At 37.0% G+C, this 22,888-nt stretch overlaps 1 protein-coding gene across 1 annotated transcript in view; it reads right to left on the reverse strand.

The window, feature by feature from the left end:
• Positions 1-22,888, reverse strand: part of Hook3 (hook microtubule tethering protein 3) — an 85,757-nt gene that overhangs the window by 29,482 nt on the left and 33,387 nt on the right. Inside the window, exons 5-13 of the mRNA XM_051182196.1 lie at positions 22,630-22,762; positions 16,809-16,876; positions 12,131-12,193; positions 10,796-10,879; positions 9,412-9,575; positions 6,090-6,230; positions 4,519-4,720; positions 1,982-2,092; positions 1,230-1,317 (exon numbers count right to left, since the gene is read on the reverse strand). Coding sequence (XP_051038153.1) covers positions 1,230-1,317; positions 1,982-2,092; positions 4,519-4,720; positions 6,090-6,230; positions 9,412-9,575; positions 10,796-10,879; positions 12,131-12,193; positions 16,809-16,876; positions 22,630-22,762 — 1,054 coding nt within the window. The remainder of the gene's footprint in view (positions 1-1,229; positions 1,318-1,981; positions 2,093-4,518; positions 4,721-6,089; positions 6,231-9,411; positions 9,576-10,795; positions 10,880-12,130; positions 12,194-16,808; positions 16,877-22,629; positions 22,763-22,888) is intronic.

Raw genomic sequence — 22,888 nt, forward strand, 5'->3', positions numbered from 1 at the left:
AGAGGAGAGGGCATTGACAGAGACAACTAAGGAGTTAGATAAAATTAAGTAGTAGAAGTTCTTAGAAGGAATAAGGAGAGGAAAACCAAGGCTAGTCACAGAAAACTGGTTGAAGTAACTGAAAAGTCAGTGAGTCAGCGTTTGGTTAGGTGTGAAATTTGTATCAGCCATTATCAGTTGCCTACTGTGATTAAAGAATGGAAGAGGGCAAATCTTGAGCTAAGCATTAATCCCTTCATGTGAGAAAAAAGCCATATATGGTGTTTATTATTTTTTTTTTTTTTTTTGGTTTTTCAAGACAGGGTGTCTCTGTATTGTTTTGGAGCCTGTCCTGGAACTAGCTCTGTAGACCAGGCCGGCCTCAAACTCACAGAGATCTGACTGCCTCTGCCTCCCAAGTGCTGGGATCAAAGATGTGCACCACCAATGCCCAGCTGTATCTTTTTTTTTTTTTCTTAAAGTTTTTCTTCTAAGCATTCCTAAATCTATTGTAAAGACTTATTTTTCTATTGTTATATGACTGTTTCCTTTCATGTGAGTTAAGTGTACTGTGTGTTTGTGGTGCAGAAGCCAGAAGTGGATGGTGGATTCCCTGGGATGGGAGTTACATGAGCTGTGATGTGGGTGCTGGGAACTGAATCCAGGTCCTCTGCAAGAGTAGCCAGTGCTCTTATAACCAAGGAGCCTCTCTAGCCCCAGATACAAACTTGCTTGTTTTTGATTTGTCTTTTTAAGACAGGGTTTCTCCGTGGAGCTTTGAAGCCTGTCCTGGAATTTGCTTTGTAGCCCAGGCTGGCCTCAAAATTACAGAGATCTGCCTGTCTCTGTCTCCAGAGTGCTGGGATTAAAGGCTTGTGCCACCACAGCCTGGCTATAAATTTATTAATAATTTAAAATCCATTCCACCTTTTGCAGAAATCACCAACTTGGAAAGTTTGATATACTTTTAAAGAAGCCATGAGAGATTTTTCAGAATAAAAGTGTCTAGGTTAACAGATGATTTCTGACTCATAAAACTCAAGAGATTACAAAATTGCTTTAAAGTTGCCAAATAAACCCAAACCCCAAACCATAACCTACTAAAGTCTTGGTTAACAGTTCAAATATGTCATTCAATTTATTTTGTTTCACTCATTTTTCACTTTCTTCTATTGGTGCAATCATCTTAAAGTGAAGCCAACACATTTGCTGGTATCTGAGCTAGACTCCTGGGGTTACAGGAGTTTTACCTTGAGTGGTGAGCTGCCCCTCCTGAGCCTGAACACACCGAAGCTCTTCAATGGTTTCCTTCAGAGAGTCCCTTTCAGTTCTTAGCCTCTAAAGTGACATAAAAACAAAGGTCAGCTGTACAGATTTACTAAGCAGTGGTTGAGGCCTTATCCAAGAAGAAGATAAACAAAGAACTTAGGCTTATTTTCAGTTTTGATCTTTTACGGAGCAGAAACAGATGAAGATGATTGTCTTTTTTATTTCCTATTTTTACAATACCAAGTATTTATTATTATATGGCAATTCATGCTTAAGAATGAGACACAAAGCCATTTAGTCATCCTTAACTATTCTTTTTACATTCCTTTCACTAAACAAAGACTCAGGATGAAGACTAAATACTCAAACTGTGAAGAGCAAATATGCTAAACAACAATGCAGCAGGTTGACCTCCATACTAGTCACACATAAAACACACATAAAAGAGAAGGGCTACTACACACATAAGAAGTTAAGAGTAAGAAGTAAAAGGAGATCAATCACAACAAATATGTGTATATAAAGAAATAAGAACTGAAAAAAAAAAGAAATAAGAACTGAAACAAAACTAGTCTTATCTTTTATTTACTTATGAGAAAAGAGGGAAATTTGTAACTTAAACGTAGAACAATTAAAAAAAATAAAAGGAAGGAATTAATGCAGTCAAAAGTGAATTAAATTCCAGTCTTAATGTTAGCACATCTGGAAAACAAAATGCCCAATACATACTCACATCTTTTTCTTTCTGAAGACCATCAACTTTTTCTTTTAGCCGCTTATATTCAAAATCTAACTTATCTGCTTTCTTTGATTCATCAGATAATCTATTTTGTAGTTCTACAACCTGAAACAAAATATAAAAATGATGTAAAAATCTCAATTTTATAATTTGAAAACATTAGAACTAATCATCAAGGTGGTGGGATATAACTCAATGGTAGAACACATGCTTATTAGCAAGTTCAAAGCCCTAAATTCAATCCCCAGGATGCCCCCCCCCAAACTAAACAAAATTTAAAAACCCATCATTTTCTTCTACGGGTTCATGAAAACTCTATTTCCACCACACTTAACATCATCAGTCTAGCAGAAGGGGGAGAACTAGAAATTACAATCTATATGGGTAAGATGGATTCCTAAACTAGTCATCTAGATGTCAAATAGCAGAGAATCTATAGGGTTAGGGATTTTCATTTCTAGCAAAAATCTTTAGAGGGAAAGAAGCAGAAAGGAAAGATAGGAAGAAATGCTAATGAGGGTAAAACTCAATTACACAGCTAATCTTATATGAGGCTAAAACACCAGGGAGAATGAGAGGTGCCAATTGCCAATAACAGGAACCTGGGCTTTGAGTTTAACAAGAATCAAGTGGTTATTAAATAGTCCTGGCTGTAAAGAGTGAGCAGAAAAAACAACCAGTCTGGGAATGGAGGTGCACATTTTTAATCCCAGCACTCAGAGGCAGTGTTAGGCAGATCTCTGTGAGTTCCAGACACCAGGGCCATATAGTGAAATTGTCTCAGGAGAAAGGAAGGGACAGAGGGAGGGAAAAAGGAAGGAAGACCCATCAGTAGGCAAGAAAAATGAGTACTCTGGGTTTAAAAAAAAAATACCTTGGAAATGTATAACCCTCGCCAGTTGATATATAGATGTGTGTTTTAATTTTCACTACTTGTTTTTCTGGGGAATGCAAACATAGGCAACAGCTTGCTAATGCTGGAAAACATGGCTTGAGGAAACATATATACTGACTGGAAACAAAACAAAACAAAACCCTCCAATTCAGGACCATCACAATTCCCAAATGAACTAATAAATAAGCAAGATTGAAATTATGCAGACAATGAGAAAAAAGCTACACTTAATCAGGCAATATTATTAGTAATTATAGTCTTACAAATTCACCAAGGACTTTAGATTGAAATTGCCAAATGTAACACATATACTAGATTTTTCAAAAAAGAAAGAAAAGAAAAGGAATTGCATGCCTTTGGTCCCAATACTCATTAGGCAGTGGCAGAAGGACCGAGAGTTCAAGTACAGGTTATGTTGCATGGCAAGACTAGTCAAGGTACACAGTAAGACCCTGTCTCAAAAATACTGAAGGTGAGAGATATAAATCGGTAGAAGAATGCTTGCCCAGATACACACCATCATGAGATTCTTCCTTAGCACAGGAGAGGCAGGGAAAGAAGTATACATTTTATGAAGTGAGACCATGACCAGAGCACACACAGAGAACTTGCAGAAAGAAAAAAATGTTATTAAAAAGAGCATTATGAATCTGATCATGAGCCCAGCAGTGGTAGCACATGCATTTAATCCCAGAACTCAGGAGGCAGAGGCAGAGGCAAGTGGATCTCTCTGAGTTCAGGGCCAGCCTGGTCTACAGAGTGAGATCTAGGACAGCCAGGGCTGTTACACAGAGAAACCCTGTCTTGAAAAACAAAAGCAACAAAAAAAAAAAAAAAAAAAAAAAAAACAAATAACAAAAGAATCTGATCATGAATAGGCACAGAGAATTGGTGTTCTATGCAGGTTACCATAGTATTTGTAGATACAAATTTTCTCTTAATTCTAAATTAGATATGCTAAAAATGTTCAGTGATTTTTTTTTCCTTCAAAAATATTCTCCATTTCTTTCTACTTTTTCCTCTAAATATATTACTGCTCATTTCATATTGCATATGTTTTAAGAACAAGTGTAAGTTTTTTGGCTTATACTTATTTTGGGTAAGTATCCATGGTGAAGTTCAATATGTCAGGAAGTTCCTTAAGTCTGCCTTATAATTGAAATGTTTATAATAGATTACTGAGAAGAGAATATATCCATCAAAGAGACTTGGAAGCCACTCATGATGTACGGGATTAAGTCATTTGCTGAAGAGTCTAATGGTCTGAGTTCATTACCCGAACCCACATGGTGAAAGGAGATAGCAGATTCTTACAGGCTGTCCTAGAACTTCCATATACATGTTCAGGCATACCTATACCCCCTGCAACCAAATAAATAAAATGTAATAAAAAAGTATTAAAAACAGCTAAGAATCAAGTGGTGGCTAAATAAGAATGGCCTCTGCAGGCTCATATATTTGAATGCTCAGTCACTAAGGATTGGAAATTTTGAAAGGATTAGAAGGATTAAGAGGTGGCCTTGTGTGGACTTATAAGAGAAAGTGTCACTGGGGTGGGCTTTGGGGTTTCAGAAGCTCAATCCAGGCCTAGTGGCTCACTATCTCTTATGCTTATCTTCTGCTTATGTTCTCTTACCTGTCTCTTGTATGTTTCCAGCTGACCTCGGGCTGCATTAGCCTTTCTTAATTCTTCCTCCAGACTGACAGTGTTCTGCATGTACATAGTATTCTTTTCTTCTAAGAGTTTAACCTGTCGCCTCAAATCCCCAAGGTCTTCCAGCTTCTTTTTATAAGATTCGACTTGACCTTCTAATTTAGATACTTTATCTGAAGAGTGTCTAAAATGAGATGGGAAATTAGTCACAACCCACAGATGTAAAGCTGTTTCAATGTTAAAATAGGAGACAATATCAAGACTTAGCACATATTTAGTCATAAAATCTAAAGTAAATCAAGATTTTGTTAGGTTAGAAAAAACAAAACAAACAAACAAACAAACAAAAAAAAAAAACAGTGGGACAGTAGTGGCACATGCCCTTAATTCCCCCAGCACTTGGGAGGCAAAGGCAGGCGTATTTCCATAGTTCAAGGTAAGCCTGGTCTACAGAGTACCAGGAGAAGCTCCAAAGCTACACAGAGAAATCCTATCTCAAAAAACCAAAAAAAAAAAAAAAAAAAAAAAAAAACATAACCTAAATAATAGAAAAGTATTTCATGAATGTCTAAAACAAAGGGAAAATCAACTGGGAGGGGCAAGCAAAATCATACTTAGCAGAAAAGTAAAATAAATTGTGTATTGTCCAAATGATTTGACAACTACTATGTTATCAGCAGAACCCCAGTTAAAATTTCAGTAGAGAAATGGAGATAGAGAGTGACAAATTTTAGGGGATTGAGGAAAGCATATGTAGTCTTTAAAACAAATATTACAGATGCCTGTGTATGTGTGTAAGATTCAAGAGAAATGAACACTTGGTACAATATGGTCCTTCTGTAGACAAGAATGCTTGAGAATGTCAGAGTGAAGGTCTTAGTACAGGAAGAAACAGAAGAAAGATGGATGTGAATGGAAGGAGGCATCAAGAGTTAACAGTGTATAGTTGCTTCCTCTTGGTAGTAGGACACAAAGCTAAATAGGGATGAGGTGTGATGGGTAGCAGACAGATGAGAAGAGTTATAAAAACACTGACAGGTAGCTATGAGAGAAATGGGATACAGGGCTATATACTAGTGAGTAATAGGCCAGGAGTAAGAGAAAAACATTTCTAATATGTAATAGAACTAAATTACAGAACAATGTAATTTTCTCTGTACACTTTTGTATTCTAAAAACCAAAGAGGGATCCCAAAGAGGATGAGATTGTGGAAGAAATAGAATGGTGAGCAGTGAGGCACCTACACAGAGAATATGTGACAAGAAGGAGAAAATGGCCAGCAAAGAAATGAAGCCAGTACCTAAGACAAAGACCAGGGGCCGGGAGGACTCAGAATTAAACAAGAGCAGCAAGAAGTAAAAGCCAGTGTTGGACCAGTGTGAAGGAATAGCCATGGGTATTTAATATTTACCTGACACTTGCTTGCCATGTCAATTTAAGTGCTGAAGCTTTAAACACATGTGTGCTAAGAGATGCCAGAGTTTTACCATCTGAGATGGAGCTGTTCTGGGTAGCAGTGAGTCTGATACCCCAGTGAAGGAAAACTGTTTACCTGAGAACGTCTATTTCGTCCTTTAGAGACTGAGCTTCATCTGCCAAAGTGGTTAGTTCATCATTCTGCTGCCGAAGCTCAGAGATTTCCTTTTCTAACTCCTCACAGCGTATTCGATAGTCATCTTTTGCTGCTTCTAGTCTGTAACCAAAACAAAATAGATAAAAGCACTATTCAGCATGACATAATTCTACTTAAAAGAATAAAGAAAACAAAAAGACAAAACATGTGAATGTACTCTTCTTGGCATTCCCTCACATCTGTAGCCACAAAGTACCTTGTCATATCTGTCATGAAGACAGGTTTAATTTATTGCATAAAGTACTCACAACAGGGGACAAGAGGAAAGGTTCCTAAATTTTTAACTGAGAACATATATCAAGAAAAGCCATACTTAGGTCAATCTAAACTAATGTTAACATTTTTGGTGCCTATGACCCAGTCTTATTTCTGTTCAGATTATTTTCCCCAAACATGATTTAATACTATTTCCCCATCTAATTAACAAGGTTTGTTTAGTCAGCATACGTCATTCCTTTGGTTACAAAGTCCTTCCTGTCACCTGTCCAAAGTATTTCATGAAGTTGACTTCTTACTTTTAATTTGTAAATTACATATAGTTCAATTGAATCTCATATATCATAGTTTTTGCTTTAGTGAACATTTTGATATTTCTTTCTTTTTAATCTCACATTTTCTTATCACTGCTTGGGGATGGGTGGAGGCAGCCTCCAAGCAGCACAGGGCTCAAAGGGAAATCCACAGTCTACACTTTTCTGAGGAGGTTAGGGAAAAAAGACACATTTTCTCTTGATGGTTCCCTTCTTTATTCTCTACTCTTTAGTGTTCCTACTGTATTCTTTCATTGGTGGCTGAAGAAAAAAGGCACTCCAAGATGAAATTTTAAGGCCCAAGTGACAAAGAGAAGATCCATCCTCTTCTGATAGACTGAAATGCAGTAGACTGGACCCCAAACATCCTTACAAAGGCACATTTATTGATTGTTACACAAAGTATTTCTTTATACCAAGGTCCCTAACCTTAATTTGCATGTCATACTGAAAGAGACCATCACATGCCTCTAAGACTCTAGTCCCAGATTATGCACCATGTACAATACACATTAATACAAGAGCCTCAGGTGTGCCTGAGGGCGTCTTGTGACCAAAGTCATTGGATGGCTGCAAAGCCCCTTCAGCAAAACAATCTTTTTCCCCAACAGCTCATGACAATTCTTCAAGTCAAGGTACTCCTAAAATACAGCTGTTCATTCTAATATCAACCCCATACAATGATTCACCTAAATAACTACAAGGAACAGGTAAAAACATGTTTTTCATTTCCCTTATATGATTAAAAACAAAGTTACTCTATAACCCATATACATTTACATCTAAGAAACTTGTTAAAGATTAACAGAACATGACCAAGCAGAAAGTATTTTTTTTTAACAGACAACTCTCTTGTTGGTATTCTGCATATTGCATTAATAAAGGATCAATCGTTTTACTATTTATCTTGAAAGTTAATCTTATAAAGAATCTTAAAGGAATTACAAACCCTAACTTTTATACATAAAAAAAAAAAAAACAGCCAGTAAGCTTTACTTTAGATTTTTAGGGTGCTTATCTATCCATCAATAGTTTCTTATATCAGGAGACTGAGGGCAGAAATGGGCACAAGGAATTAATCATCACCTTTGATCATCAATTGACCCTAGCAAGAAAATATGTCAGCTACTAACAATTGGGCTGTTTTATATTTTGACCTCAGCTATGTGTCCTTGTGAACTTCAGATTGTTCCTGGGGGTTTTTCATTTTAAAGCTATTATTAAAACATCTGGTTTAACCTGAAGTTATTATAAGGCATTGTTTCAGCTAATGATGCACACAGAAATCTGTGATTTCATCTTTCAGCATTAAGATTAAAAGTATTTGAGCCAGCCTGGCTCCTGGGACTCAATTGTTTTTCTTAATCATTAACTTAACTATGATCTATGTAGTTTCATTGTGAAACTCATAGCTGTGTAACAATTCTTTGTATTTAGGTTCAATTATCAAAACGCTATATAAACTAACATTATTATTATCAATAAGTATAGTTTAAGGAAGAATCATCTTCATAATCCACAGGTAAAAATAGTTAGTAAAATAGGATGTCTCCATGAGATAAACACATTACTGGCAATGAGGAATCTCCCTACACCCATTCAACTGTGCCAGATACCAGAGAAAGATAGCAGCAGCACATAAGTAAAGTCACAGCAGAAATAAAAGACATTCTGGGCTCTGTGGTCTTGGGCCTTGCCTAACTGAGATTGACCCAACAGAGAGTCTCCTCCTGACTCCTTGAACTTCAATTGCCACCTCCTATTCCTCTGAAATGGTTACTGGCATTTTCTGACAGATTATTAATGGTTTACAATTTAACATTTAAGTTTTTTACTTCTCCTGGACCCCTTGTGGGTACATGACAAAATGTTGAAACTGAAATCAAACTTTATCTACTACAGTAATTTGTTTTACTAAGAATGATTTTATTTTGGGGAGTCAATTTCATATTTTCTTTTTTTAAATTTAAAATTAAAAACTAATTTTATATGTATGGATGCTTTACCTGCATGTATGTATGGCTGGTGCCTGTGGAGGCAAGAAAAGGGCATTGGATCCCCTAGGTCTGAAGTTATAGATAGTTGTGAGGTCACATGTGGGTGCTGGGAATCAAACACAGGTCCTCTGTTAAAAAAAAACAAAGTGTTCTGGAGTGGTAAGCCATCTCTCCAAACTCTTCATTTCATACTTCTGATTATTTCAACTTACCTTTGGTACTTTACTAGCATTTTTCCTGCCTTTCTCTTAATGTTTTGTTTGCTTTGTTTCCCATAGAGCTCCTGGGCAGGCACTGGTAGGGCAGCTTTGGGGATGCAAGTTTGTGCTTGGTTTCTTCCCTTTACTCACTGTTTTTTTTTTTTCAGCTGAAGAATCTGTGCCTTCAGAGTATATAGCCTTGATGGAATTTCATGATGTGTGCGAAGACTCTGGGAAGCTGTTTCATTATACAGCCACCTGGGTCTGCAGTTACCCACAAGTCCTAAAACTCTATTCTTAACTACATTTGTGTATGTGTGATACAAAGGATAACTCTTGTTAGAGTTGGTTCCCTTCTTTCACCATGTGTGTTCATGTGTGTTCTGTGGAATGAACTCGGGCAGTAAGGCTTAGAAACAAGCATCTTTACTGGCTCAGCCATCCAGACACCCTCTATTGGCTTTAAAAGACCATTTAAAATCTTAAAAATAGGTTGTGATGAGTTGTCTTTTACCTGAATGTTTCCTCTTGAAGCTGCTCTAATTGAGTCTGAAGTTGCAAATGTCTTCTTCCTGCTGGACTGTTGGGATCTTCTATTGAATCAGACTGATTGAGCCGTTCCATTAATATCTGATTTTCTGCCAGTAAACTACTTTTCTCCTCCTGCAGTGCTGCCACCTGTTGGGATTGGAAGGACAGTGGTTCTCCAACTCACACCCTTATGAATTACATTATGAATTAAAGCAACTGTCTGATTACTTACTTTGAGATAGGTTCTTACCATGTATCCCTGACTGACCTAGAACTCACTATGTAGACTGGGCTGGCCTCTGTCTGCTGTAGATCTGTCTGTTGAGTGCCACCTCACTTGGACAATCAATCTCTATTGAAAACATCTATATTATTTTGAATGTTATGCATATAAGGTAATATGTAAGAGTAATAATTTTAAAAATTAATTTCTATTATTTTAAGAGAGGATCTTGCTACATTGCTCAGATACTTCAAATTCTTGGGCTCAAGTGATCCTCCTGCTGAAGCCTACTAAGCAGCTGGGATTATAGGTTTAGGCCACCATACCTTGCTTTGCTTTGTATTTGCAAAGAGACTTCACCAATGATGTACAGATGGTAAATAAGCACACAGAAAGATACTTATCAATAGTTGCCAAGTAAATGCAAATTGAAACCACAAAATTATCAATTCAACTCTCATGACAATGGAGTTAAAGATTGAACCAACTGCTAGCAAAGGTGAAAACAAAGACTCAGACACTTGTGGTAACAATACAAACTACGAGGACAGCCTGGTACATAGAGTGAGTTCTAGGATAGCCAGGGCTATACAAAGAATACAAATTACTTTAAGCACTTTAGAAGAAATTGACCTCCTGGACCCACAGAAAAGGCCAGACGTTGCTATGCATGCTTGTAACTCCAGTGTTGAGGTGCTGTGACAGGTAGATCCTGGAGCTTGCTGGCCAGTCAGCTTAGTCTAAATTGTGGGCTTCAACTTTGTTGAGAGACCCTGTCTCAAATGAATTTGGTGGGCAGTGAGACAGTAGAGCATCAGGACACTCAGAATTTTCCCCTTGCTTCTGCAGCCACACAAAGAAAGACTCCCACTCCCACTGAAAGAGTTTACTGACACACGTAAAGTCAAGCACTGATACCACTTTTCTCTTTTTTCTTCAGGAATTTTAATATTCATTTATAATGACTTTAATTAAATTAAAAAAAGACAGGTAACATCTTTATACACCACACTCTTCTAAATCAGAACCCTATTTGTTGTTTTCCTTTCTTGTGTTATTGGGTTATATTATAGTGGAACTGTACCACATGACAACTCCTAGTACACTGATGGAATTGTGGCAGTGTACACATAGAACCTCTTACCTGCATATCCAACTCATGGCATCTTTGAGCAATTTCTTCCTTTGCTGACAAAGCTTCGTTTAGCTCCTCTGTAGTTTTCTTCAACTAGTTAGAAGCAACAATAACAAAGCATAAGAAATTTCAATATAAAATGAAGACATTACATAGGTGTAACAGAGAAAACATTTTTATTTCTTGGGAGGTAGTGTAGGGGAAATCAAGAACTTTCCTGGTAAAGAAAAAAGTAAGCCATTTTTATTTTTCTTTTGTTTTGGGTTTTTTTTTGCTGAAACAGGGTCTCACTATGTAGCTCTGCCTGGCCTGAAATTCCCTTAGGCCAGAAAGAATGGCCTCAAACTAGGAGAGATCTGTCTGGCTCTACCTCCTGAGTACAGGGATTAAAAAGTAGACCACCACACCTGGATTATTCTGATTCTTAACATTAAACATTCCCATACCTGTTTCCTTATTCTAAACAATTCTAAGTTAGCAAATTATGAAAACACTGATTAAGATAAAAAATTTTGTCTTTTTTTTCATATATATAAACCTCTGTCTAATAAAGACACAAAACCAAAAATGTACTCACAACAGCAAGTAAACAATAGCACAATGAGAAAGGCAAATTATAGCTTGGGTTAAAATTATATTATGTCCAAAGACTTTCTTATATAACATTTAGAAACCCTGAGCCAAAAATAAGAGAAAGCAAAAGATATAAAGTTCTGTTCATGCAGAATACTGTATAAACTAAAAACTGACTATAACAGCATTTCATGCTTAAAAATACATTGCCAAGTTCTTTTTCAAATACAGTTGTTCCCAGCCAAGTGTGGTAGGACACTCCTTTAATCCCAATACTTAAGAATCAGCGGCAGGTTGATCTCTATGTGTTTGTGTTTGAGGAGAGCCTGGCCTATACAGCAAGTTATGAAATAAGGAGAAAATAATGACTAGTTAGCATGGATTATTGCAATTTAATGGAATTTGTTTTAAAGTGGGCTATGCAGCACTACTGTATTTTTTTCTGTACCATATTAATTCATTTCTGTGTGTGTGTGCACATATGCATACACATGCTCACTAGGGTATGTCAAAATATGACATACCAAATAGGTCCTGAGGGTTGAACTTAGTTCATCACACAGCCCAGCAAGTGCCCTTCCCTGATGAGCTACCTCACTGGCCCATGCAGTACTACTTTTATCAATTAGCAAAATAGCTTATGTTCTTAAATGTAGGCAAAATATGAAATTTTTATCAATATATTCCATAAACAATTTCAACTGCATTCTGTTCACTAATACTTGAAATTTATCTGCCTCAACTGTTTCATGAATAAAGACAATTATATACCTGGCGATCCAGATCAACATAGGCATCATTTCCAGCAGAGACAGGTGACTCTTTACTCATTAGCTGAAATTAAGATTTAAATGATTAAGAGGTGAAAAGGCATTCTAGGTAATACAAAATGAGCACCCAGAAACTACTAAAACAACAACAAATTAAAACACAAAAGCAAGCAACTGTTTTCTGTAATTAATTCTTCTGACTGTTTTTCACTCCAACTAATGTCTACACTTAAAATTAAACATGTGAAAACTGGTGCTTATTTTCTCTGAGAGCTCCAGCTGCAAGAATCAAGCATAACTTATTCTTATCACTATGTTAGAAGCATAGCTAGACATTTAAAAACAGTGACTTTTCAGTAAGAGAGCAACAGCAAGTATGTCTTTCATTCTAAATAATAAATGTAGAAAGGGGGAATCATGTTCTTCAGTGGTGTGCCCATGTTTAAGCTGGCCAATTTCCACCCACACTCCTGCAAGCAATCCTAATTAACACAGTGGATCACAAAACAGCAGTGGCAACAACCCCCCCCCCAAGTTTTGAAAACAGGAAAGGGATTTATTGGGGAGGAGTTCAGTGGGAAGAGAATGAGAGAGTGTAATGGGCGCAGGGTGTCAAAAGGACCAAAACGTATTCAAGTATAAAACCATCAAAGGATAAGACTAAGACACTGTGAGGCCAGACACGTCTCTCAGTGGTGCAGTGCTTGCTTAGCCTGTATAAGATCTGGGGCCACATGCACATGGTTCTATCAATAGCAGCATAACAAAACTGAAAACTGAAATGTCCTTTTATGAAAATGCCATAATGAAATCCATTATTTTGTATGTTAACTTTTAAAAAGGAATAAATACGGGCATCAGTGTCACCCCAAATTAATGACAGTAAATGTACCCCCTCCCTGGGTATCTCAGACTCAAAGAGTGTTAGAGAGGCTGAGTAGTAAGAGCACAGGATTCTCATCATGATGCTGTCAGAACAGTCTCACATGGCCTGGGTCCCTTATGTTCTATGTGGAAGACAATTAGAAGTAGGCAGATATTATATCGTGAGATCTTTTTGATTTCAGCCTTTACTCTACTCTTTTGAAAATATTAAAATTTACAGATTTTTTTTAATTAAAAAATTAGTACACATGTAGAAGAAAAAATCCAGATAAAATAATAAATGTTATCTTATTGCCAAGAAACAATCACTTTGAAAGATGTGAGATGTGGGAATTGGCTGCCTGTACTAGTCATGGCCCAAGCAGAGTTCAAGTAAAAAAAAGGCAAACACAGTAACATATGATAAAATCTGTAACAGAGAGAATATATCTAATTCAAAGGCAGGGAGAAGGGACCATCTCAGTTTTTTTTTTTCCTTTTTCTCCTATTTTCATCCTTACCCCAACACAGCAGCGATTACTCTAGGAAAGCTAAACATCCCATTCTAAACCCTTCTCTTACTGCAGCTATTTTATATGACTTTATGCAGACCTGCTCCTCAGCTTCACTGACCTCCTGGTACTATCCTGCTTTACTACTGCCACATTTCTTGCTTATTATTCTTAGACTTCATAGTTTATAGTTCAATTCTCTTTCTTTTGCTAACATCACCATCTTTGGGGGCTTTCCCTCCTTGTATTAGGACTCATATAGCTCTTCTTTTTGTGAATATGTGTTTGTTTCTCCCTTTTTTTGTTAAGACATGGTTTCTTACAAACTAGATAGGCCTTGAATTCCCTATATAACTGAGGATGACTTTAGCTGCTTTTTAAAAGGATTATTTTATTTATTTAAAAAAAGACTATATTATTGATGGTGTATAGCATGTTTTGGTATACATACTGTGGAATGGTTAAATCAAGCTAATTAACATACCTATTTCCTAAAGTACTTTTGTGACAGGACACATTAGAATTATTGACACATTAATTGTACAGATGGGCTTCATTGTACTGTTTCCACACATGCATAAACTGTACATTGGTAATTTCTATCTTCCTTTTATGTTGCTTCTCTCCCTTTTCTTGACACCCTTCTCAGCCTGTTTTAACTCTTCTACTCCCAGGTTATTTGGTTTTGGTCAAGATAGGGTTTCATGTAGCCCAAGTTAGCCTTAAATTCAATATGCAGCCAATGGTGACCTTGAACTCCTGATCCTTCTGCCCTATCTCCTAAGGGCAAGGATTATAGGTCTGTGTCACCATGCCTGGCTTCTTTTTAGTTTCCACACAGGAGAGAGAATATGTGATATTTGTGTTTAGCTTGTTTTACTTAACATGATGTCCTCAAATTCTGTTCATGTTACCTTCTAATCGTGTCTCTGCTTCCTGACTTCCAACATATTTATATGCTACCCAGCTTGACTTATGTGTTAGGGATAGAATCTATGGTTTTGTGCATGTTAGACAAACAATCCACCATCTGAGTGATACAGCCCTATCATTTGTTTAACCAAATACCTTGTCTAGATAACCTAGATTTCATAATCTATTCCTTCTTGATAACTTTCATCAATGTTCTTCTGATCTCATTATTTTTGACCAGCAAAAATCTTAATTTAAGATCAACCTAACCGGGGTCAGCAGCAGCAAGGCCTTTAATCCCAACACTCGGGAGGCAATGGCAGGTGGATCTCTGTGAGTTTAAGCCTGGTCTACAAGAGCTAGTTCCAGGACAGGCTTCAAAGCTACAAAGGGAAACCCTTTCTCGAAAAACAAAAAAGATAACCCAACCAAAGATCAATCTAACTACCCATCTTCTGTCCATATTCTGACGAGTTAAGTGCTGAAAGAGAGAAAACAAAACAATGAACAAAAAACCTAAAACAAACAAAAAACAACCAAACCAAAACCAACAAGGGTATTACTGTAAAAGTTTCTATAATCTCCACCAAACTTCAAATTTGCTTGAAAGTAATGCTTCCTAGCTAGGAACCCATGTATCCTACCTAGATTATTTTAACTTTTCTCTACCTATTACTTATTACTTGGTATATGTGAGTGTTTGTCTGCATTTATGTCTTTGTACCACATGCATTTCTGGTACTTATGGAATCCAGAAGAAGGCTGCTGGACCCCCATGGGACTAAAGTTACAGACAGTTCTGAGCCACAATAAAAGTGCTGGGAATCAAACCCAGGTCCTGTGGAAGAGCAGTCAGTGCTCTTAACCACTGCGCTTTCCAGGCCCCTTTCAATCTTTTTCTATTTCTTGTCCTGATTAACTCTGATTCCATAAAATCCCTCTCCCAGGTAAGATTTTTCTACAAATCAATAGCACCTCTTCCCCTTCTTCTTCACTATTTACACACATAGGTACTCTTGCTACCTGTGCTCTTCATTTAGTTTCTTAAAAGCTTCCCCAAAACCCTGTGCAATTTATTTACCAGTCTTCTTGCTTATAAAAACCTCTGTCAGGTGGTGGTGCATGCCTTTAATCCTGCCCTTGGGAGGCAGAGGCAGGTGGATCTCTGTGTTCCAGGCCAGCCTGATCTACAAAGTTCCAGGCCAGTCAGTGCTACACAGAGAAATCCTGTCTCATAAAACAAACACACAACCGCACAGAAACAAAAACCATTCACTTTGTTCTTCTTTTCCTGTGTGTTCTTCCTACTAACATCTAAGTAGTATAAAAAAAAAAAAAAAAAAAAAAAAAAAAAAAACCAAAAACACCTCCTCTTAGAGCTGAGATATAGCTCACTAGTAGAGCATACTTGGGGACCTGGGTTGATCTCTGGTATCATCTGCTACCCCCTCCAGTCCCCTAAATCATTAAACTTCAAGTGCTTCTCTGAAAGATATAACAGAAATGGCCAACAAAGGTATAAAAGGATGTTCATTATCACTGGTCACTATGGAAATACAAAACAAACAAACAAAAATTCCGGAAAATGCAGCACAATGCAGCCGCTACAAAACATCATGCAGGTCTTTTTTCTCTCCCTAGAGTTCCCTCTCTGCATGGTCTCATTTAGGCTGATCTTGAATCCCTAATCCTTTTTATCTCTATCTCCTGAATGCTGTGATTATAGACATTCACCACCATGACCAGCAAGTCTTGCTTTCCATTGCTTGTTGAACTCTACATTTCACACCTCCCTTAACTCTACTTTCCTCTCACCTCATCATCCTTCTAAGTTCAGTCTCACTCTTAAGTGTCCTTATTTAATTTTCCCCATCAACGCCGCTATTCCCTTCAGATGGTTCTGCATCCCCCCACCCCAGAGTACTTTTAAAACTGTGTGAATTCTTTTTGATCATCATCTCTCCGAGTCTCTGAGAGGAAGACACACACTTTATCAGAGAGAGTATCTTTTCACAACTGTCTCCTTAGCTGCTATAGTCTCTGGTGTACACTGGGTTTGAACTGTTTGCTAAATGAATAAAATAAATATGCATATAACAGACACAAGGATATGGGGTACACACAATAAAAACAGAGTTTGTTTTGCCCCCCCCCAGACAAGGGTTTCTCTGTGTAGCCCTGGGTGTCCTGAAACTCATTCTGTAGGCCAGGCTGACCTCAAACTCACAGAGATCTACCTGCTTCTGCCTCGCAAGTGCTGAGATTAAAGGTGTGTGCCACCACTGCCCGGCAAAAATAGAATTATTTCTTAAAATTTCTATTTCGCTGGTTTGAACTATTGTTTTGTCCTTTAGTTTATCACAGACAAATGCAAAACTCTAATCAACGTACCTCTTGAATGGCTGTCATGACAACATGCTGAACAGATTCCTCCATCATCATAATGGCTTGAATGTACTCTGAAAACAAGAATAACCTGGAATGTCACTGTTCAAGTTAAGAGATGGTCAAGAAGTTGAAAGCTAATACTCTACAAACCCTTATAAGCAGTTTTCTGTATTTTGATTATTATTCATGACTACTCTGCTCTAAATATGTGCCAGGTAAGCAAAGACTGAACACCAAGATGTTAACTTTTTTCCAAAGATATTTTGTTCTTGCTGCACATTTATTTGGTTGAGACTGGGTCTTGTTAGCTGCTCTCCACTCACTTTGAATCCTAGGTTGGCCTTAACCTTGAGGTCTTCCCGCCTTTGTCTTTCAGAGTATTGGGATTATTGAGATATACTTGACTCCTTTTACCATTTCCTATAAAGCTGATGCTGTAGGAAAATGTCAGGGAATACAGCTTCAGCATGAGTGCACATCGGAATAAATCAGTGAAATAATAAGACACTAAGTCAGGGCCACATCACTTTTCCTACATACACTCTGAAACTTTACTATTATTCTTTGTTATATGGTAAAAACACTCTGATTTCATTCTTATGTGACATCAAAGCACTAAGTTATATAAATCCTTACCTTAATTTTGTTTACTATACAAAGAAGTAACTAAAATGAATTTTATAGACACTACTATAAAGTCCTGGGCTTTAAAATATTATCCTGCACCTTTATTTGTAAAGTAGAAACCACGTAATTCTCATTTTCACCCAGGCCCACACCAGGAATGTCTCAGTAAAGTCACCCTGGAAGTAATATCTCTTTCCTTTGACAAAGCCCTGCTAATAGTTTTCATTACTTCCAAACTTAACAATGGATGACAGAAGAGGCTTAAGCATTAAAATAAATGAACATGACAGGTACCCTTAGAGTTGTAATACAGAGGCTCTTACTTCGGAAATGTACAAACACTGTCATTAGACTTGTCTACTGGAATGCTGAACATAATCCTCTCCCCAGCAGGTAACTTGGTCTTTGTTTTAAGTATTTTAATAACACCATTGTGATATTATTACATCAAACACAAGAACTAGCACATCTAGGATGACTGTCAGGTCCTCAAAATTAAAGACTATAAATGAACATGGAAGAGAAGACACCGTGGCATTGGTATGGGGAAGGGAGGCCTAATGGCAACTACTGGAGATGAAGGAAGTAACAGTAAAAGAGGTCAGGACATTAGTAGGTATGAGAGGGGAAGCGTTAGTTAAGAAGCGGTGTTGCCACGTCAAGGCCCTTCCCCGCGAACACCGTAAAGTACTAAATGATAGAATGGTGATGACAGCTAAATTAATATACACTACTTTAAAACCTTAAAATAAAAAAATACAATTATGTATGATTATTTGGTACATACCCATGAGGCAATGCTGAAGAATGAGGCATACAATGTAAGGAAGCTTACCCTCAATTTTATCTGTTCAAAATTTATTAGTATGATTTAATACAAAAAATAGAAAGCTTTAAAGGTTGAAGAAACACATTGTTTTTTTTTTTTTTCTTCTACATCTAGCCCATTCATTACGAGTAAGAAATTTGAGGAATCTTGTAATATTTTTAAGTCCCAAACTTCTAATCTATAAAAAGTACTTTTGTTATTGTTTAGTAGAGTAGCAGAATGAAGGCAGACACCATGGGCTGGTCAGATGGCTCAGTAAGTAAAGGTACTTGCCAACCAAGTCTGGCGACTGGACTTTGATCCCAGGATCCAGAGTGTAAAGAATTAACTTTCACAAAATATTCATTGACCTCCACATGAACTCTGTGGCACATATATGCTCCCCCCATAAATGTTTTTAAAAAATCCTACCACCCTACCCCCAAAACAAAAGGTCACTGTTATCAATGTGCCTCTCCTCCTCCTACTCTCTGTCTTTTAAACTTATCATTATTTTATTTGCCCCACATAGAGGTCAGCAAAGACAAATACAGTCATGCTCTCACCAACCGCCAATCCAAAACAATGGCTAAACACAAAGCAAATGCAGACACTGTTTCATTCAGTCTTCATAGCTAGGAGATTTTGCCGATAAAGACAAAGGCAAAGAATATCTCATCCAGAGGTAGGTAATAAGTTGCTGAAGCACTTCTGACAGCCTCCTATTCTATCTTCCCACATTATACATTCAGTGACAAATAATGATTACCAATGGAGAAACTCATTATATGATTATTAGCTCTCTATTGTATTCCTGAAATCAGAGAGTACCACAAATCTGGGTAGGTGAGAGATTAAAAATCCTGTTCAACTGGAACCTTCCTCCTTTCAGACTAGCTAGCTTTTATAATGCTGGAATGTGCTGTACAGAGCACTGTTTTTAACCAGTTGTGAATTCTGCTAATAATATCACCTTGCTAGACAAAATATGACCACTAGTGCAATAGTGGCCTGAGTGTTGTGGGAGTAATCAACTATTTTCTACATAGATTTTAGGCCTGTTCCACAGGAGGAAATTGTATTTGGTATTGTAATTCTGGTCAAAAGCCCATGGCTGGGGAGTCCATAGTTCCTGGAAGGGGTAAACTTACTAATGTTTTGCTATATGGAACTGACGTCAGAAAGTCATCTGAATATTTATGCTTATACACATAGATTAATGCTGTTCTCACTCTTGGTCAGAAAAGCTTCTGCTTTGAGTGGGCATTGATTAATACACAGAGAGACTCATAACTGGGTAAGTGCTGATGTATGCTCAGTCCTAGAATGAGACCTCTGTCTCATCCTTCCAAGGCTCCAGGGACACTGTGTGTGTATGTGCGTGTTGGAGGGAGGAAGAATGTAAATACTATAAGACAGGAAAGAGGGCTGTGAATTGCCATCTTCTGAATACCACACAGCTGGTGCACCCATGAACCCATACCAAGAAAGGCTACCTGGACTAGACTGGAGCTATCAATGTGCCACCATTTAAAAAAAGACTTTGAAAAGAAACACAGTTTAAGAAAAGGAAAGCAATCCTAAGAATGGGAGTGAGTTAGTGAGCTGAGGGAAAAGCCCCAAAGTCTATGATGACACTAAAATACAAAACACAAGTACAAACTTGAGTTGCATTATTGGGTGTGGAAGAATTAAGAGTGAAGGAGACAAGGGAGTTTTGACCTAACCCCTCCCCAAAACAAAACAAAACAAAACAAAACAAAAACTCAGCTTCAATTTAAAATAATTACAAAATACTACTTAATATTTTGAAAAGCCCTGAGTCCCTGTTGTCCAGCAACACTTCTCCCAATTCTTCCTTTACTATACAATTATAGTTTTGTGGGGTTTTTAAGGTTCTGAAAGATAAGTTGAGTATTTCTTACTTTTGAGTTATTCTTAACCAGCTATCTTTCAGAGCTTTACTTAACTTCCCTAACGCCTTGTCTAGACTTTCCATTACATTACCTTCAGAGCATTTATCATTACTCTGTAAATACTTGTGCTATGATCTTTTTCATCCATTCCAGTACCATGAAGGCAAACTTTGTGTCTGTTCTATTTGGTTCTGTAGTCCTCTTCCATAATACCAGTTCAAGAAATATTTGTGGCATAAATCTAATGTCACCTGGGAAATGGCCAGTGAGTAGGAGTGCTGTGCCAGCATTAGAACCCAAGTTAAAACACCCAAATAAAAGATGGGGATAATCGTACATGCCTGTAACCCCAGAACTGGGGGCAGACAGGCAGAGTTTAAGAACTCTCTAGCCAGCCTGTCAAAATGGGGAACTTCAAGTTTGTAGGACATCCTGTCATAAAAAATAAAGTGGAGGATAATAGAAGATGAAATCCTCCTTGTCTGGCCTCTGTATGCAAATGCATGAGAGACATACACATGTGCATGTATGCAAACTTCAAGTTTGTAGGACAACCTGTCATAAAAAATAAAGTGGAGGATAATAGAAGACGAAATCCTCCTTGTCTGGCCTCTGTATGCAAATGCATGAGAGACACACACATGTGCATGTACGCACGCACACACCCTCCCAAAGCAAAAGTAATGCATTTATTTTATGTATGGTAAATTTGAACAAATTTTAAACAAGTGATCTTCATACAAATAAGTCACATTTTACAAAGGGATTTAAAAAAAAAGCAAAAACCCTAAAAATAAAAAAATTAATTACATTATTATTTATGTATAAAAGCTGGTCTTATAAATTGGAGTTGCTGTATACATAAAAATACTGTACTTTTTCTAATATCTGTGATCTGAATTTAACTTATTAGGAACTTGCTAACTTCTCTAAATATAATTAGTAGTTTTACTAATTTATAGTCCGTAAGTATGACTCATCCTATAAATGGCACCTAATAAGTGACATTTAAAAATTCACTTGCAATGGAAAATTAGTTTTCTCCAATGGCTCTCACTGGGTATATTAAATCACACTGAAGGACAGGCTCCATGCCCAGCACTATCTGACCAACATAAAATGAACTTAATGGTTCATTTTGCTTCTCATTCCTTTGATTGAACAAAATATTTTTTCTCACTCATTTGTCTATATATTATAGTTGGTCATCTTATGCTTTTATGGATTTCAGTAGTGTGCGTTTCTTTACTTTTGGTGTCCACCCCCTCCCCCTTTTAAAGAGAGAAAGGAGGTGTTATAGTATGAATGGGGAGATGGGAAAGATATAGGAGGATTGGGGAGAGGAAGTCATGATCAGAATATATTGTATGAAAAAGTTTTTCAATAAAATACATGGTGGCTATGGCAGGTATGGTGGCACATGTCTATAATCCCAGCACTAAGCATTCGGAGGCAGGCAGATCTCTTTGGGTATGAGGCCAACAATGCTTAAATAGCAAGTTCCAGTCCAGCCAGGACTACACAGTGAAGATACTGTCTCAAAAAAAATTGTGGCTATAAGAACTTAATAATATACAAATGAAATGGAATTATTGTTTTAAAACACTATAAATACATATATCTTAAAAAAAATCACATCACATTTCTGTGAAATTAACATTGTTTGAAACATTACTATGTGTAAGATACTGTGTGATTTTACATGTTTTGTTACTTAGACCCCCTAATAATCTTGTGAGGTAGGTACTAAATGTTCATTTACTAAGAAAAGGAAATAAAGATTAGATTTGCCCAGTATCTCTCCATAGACTATAAGAATGCAACTACATTTGAACACAGGGTGACTGTGCATTACAGCCGGTGCTCTTATTCTGAAGCACAAAAATATTTCCTAAGCTATCATTTTGCAAACTATTAATAAATATTTTAATAATAAATATCACCATATCCAATGTAGTTAAAAATGCACTAAGAAGAATATATTCAGCTGGTCAGTACTGTGTTGATGCACGCCTTTAATACCAGCACTCAGGAGGCAGAGGCAGGTGGATCTCTGAGAGTTCAAGGACAGCCTGGTCTACAGAGCAAGTTCCAGAACAGATGCCAAACCTACAGAGAAACCCTGTCTTGAAAAACAAACAAACAAAAACAAAAAACAAACCAAACAAAAGAATATATTCAGGCTGGGGATGTAGCTCAATAGTATAGTACTTGCTTAGTATGAACAAAGCACCGGTTCCACAGTCAGTATAAAAAAAATGAACATAACAATATAAAAACTATTCAATTATATAGTCTTAAAGAAAGGGAAGAAATATGACCATAATCAAAATTAGACTACATTTTAGAACCTATTTAAACTTGAAGGCAAATTACCAACAAAGATGTAGAAGATGGGTAGCCATGGAAAGATGCCATTGATCTTGGTGCTTTATATATAAAATATACAGTATATATTACTTTCATTAGTTACCTTGCTTCTGTTCACAGTTCACAGCACAGCCTAGGATAAGCTGGAGCATCCTTCCGAGTTCTGCTGCATCAGAATGTTCCCCAATAAGGTTCACATCAGGAAGGGTAAAATCATTAATCTGCTGTCCTAAAATCTGAATGGAGCAAAGAGATTATAATTACATTCATGTTTATAGCACCAAATAAAATATTTAATAGATATTGATTTGCTATCACCTGAAATTCATTATCAAGGCCTCTATTCTTATTTCCCACACTTA

This window comes from Phodopus roborovskii, unplaced genomic scaffold (assembly GCF_943737965.1).
Source record: "Phodopus roborovskii unplaced genomic scaffold, PHOROB, whole genome shotgun sequence".
NCBI classification, from domain to species: domain Eukaryota; kingdom Metazoa; phylum Chordata; class Mammalia; order Rodentia; family Cricetidae; genus Phodopus; species Phodopus roborovskii.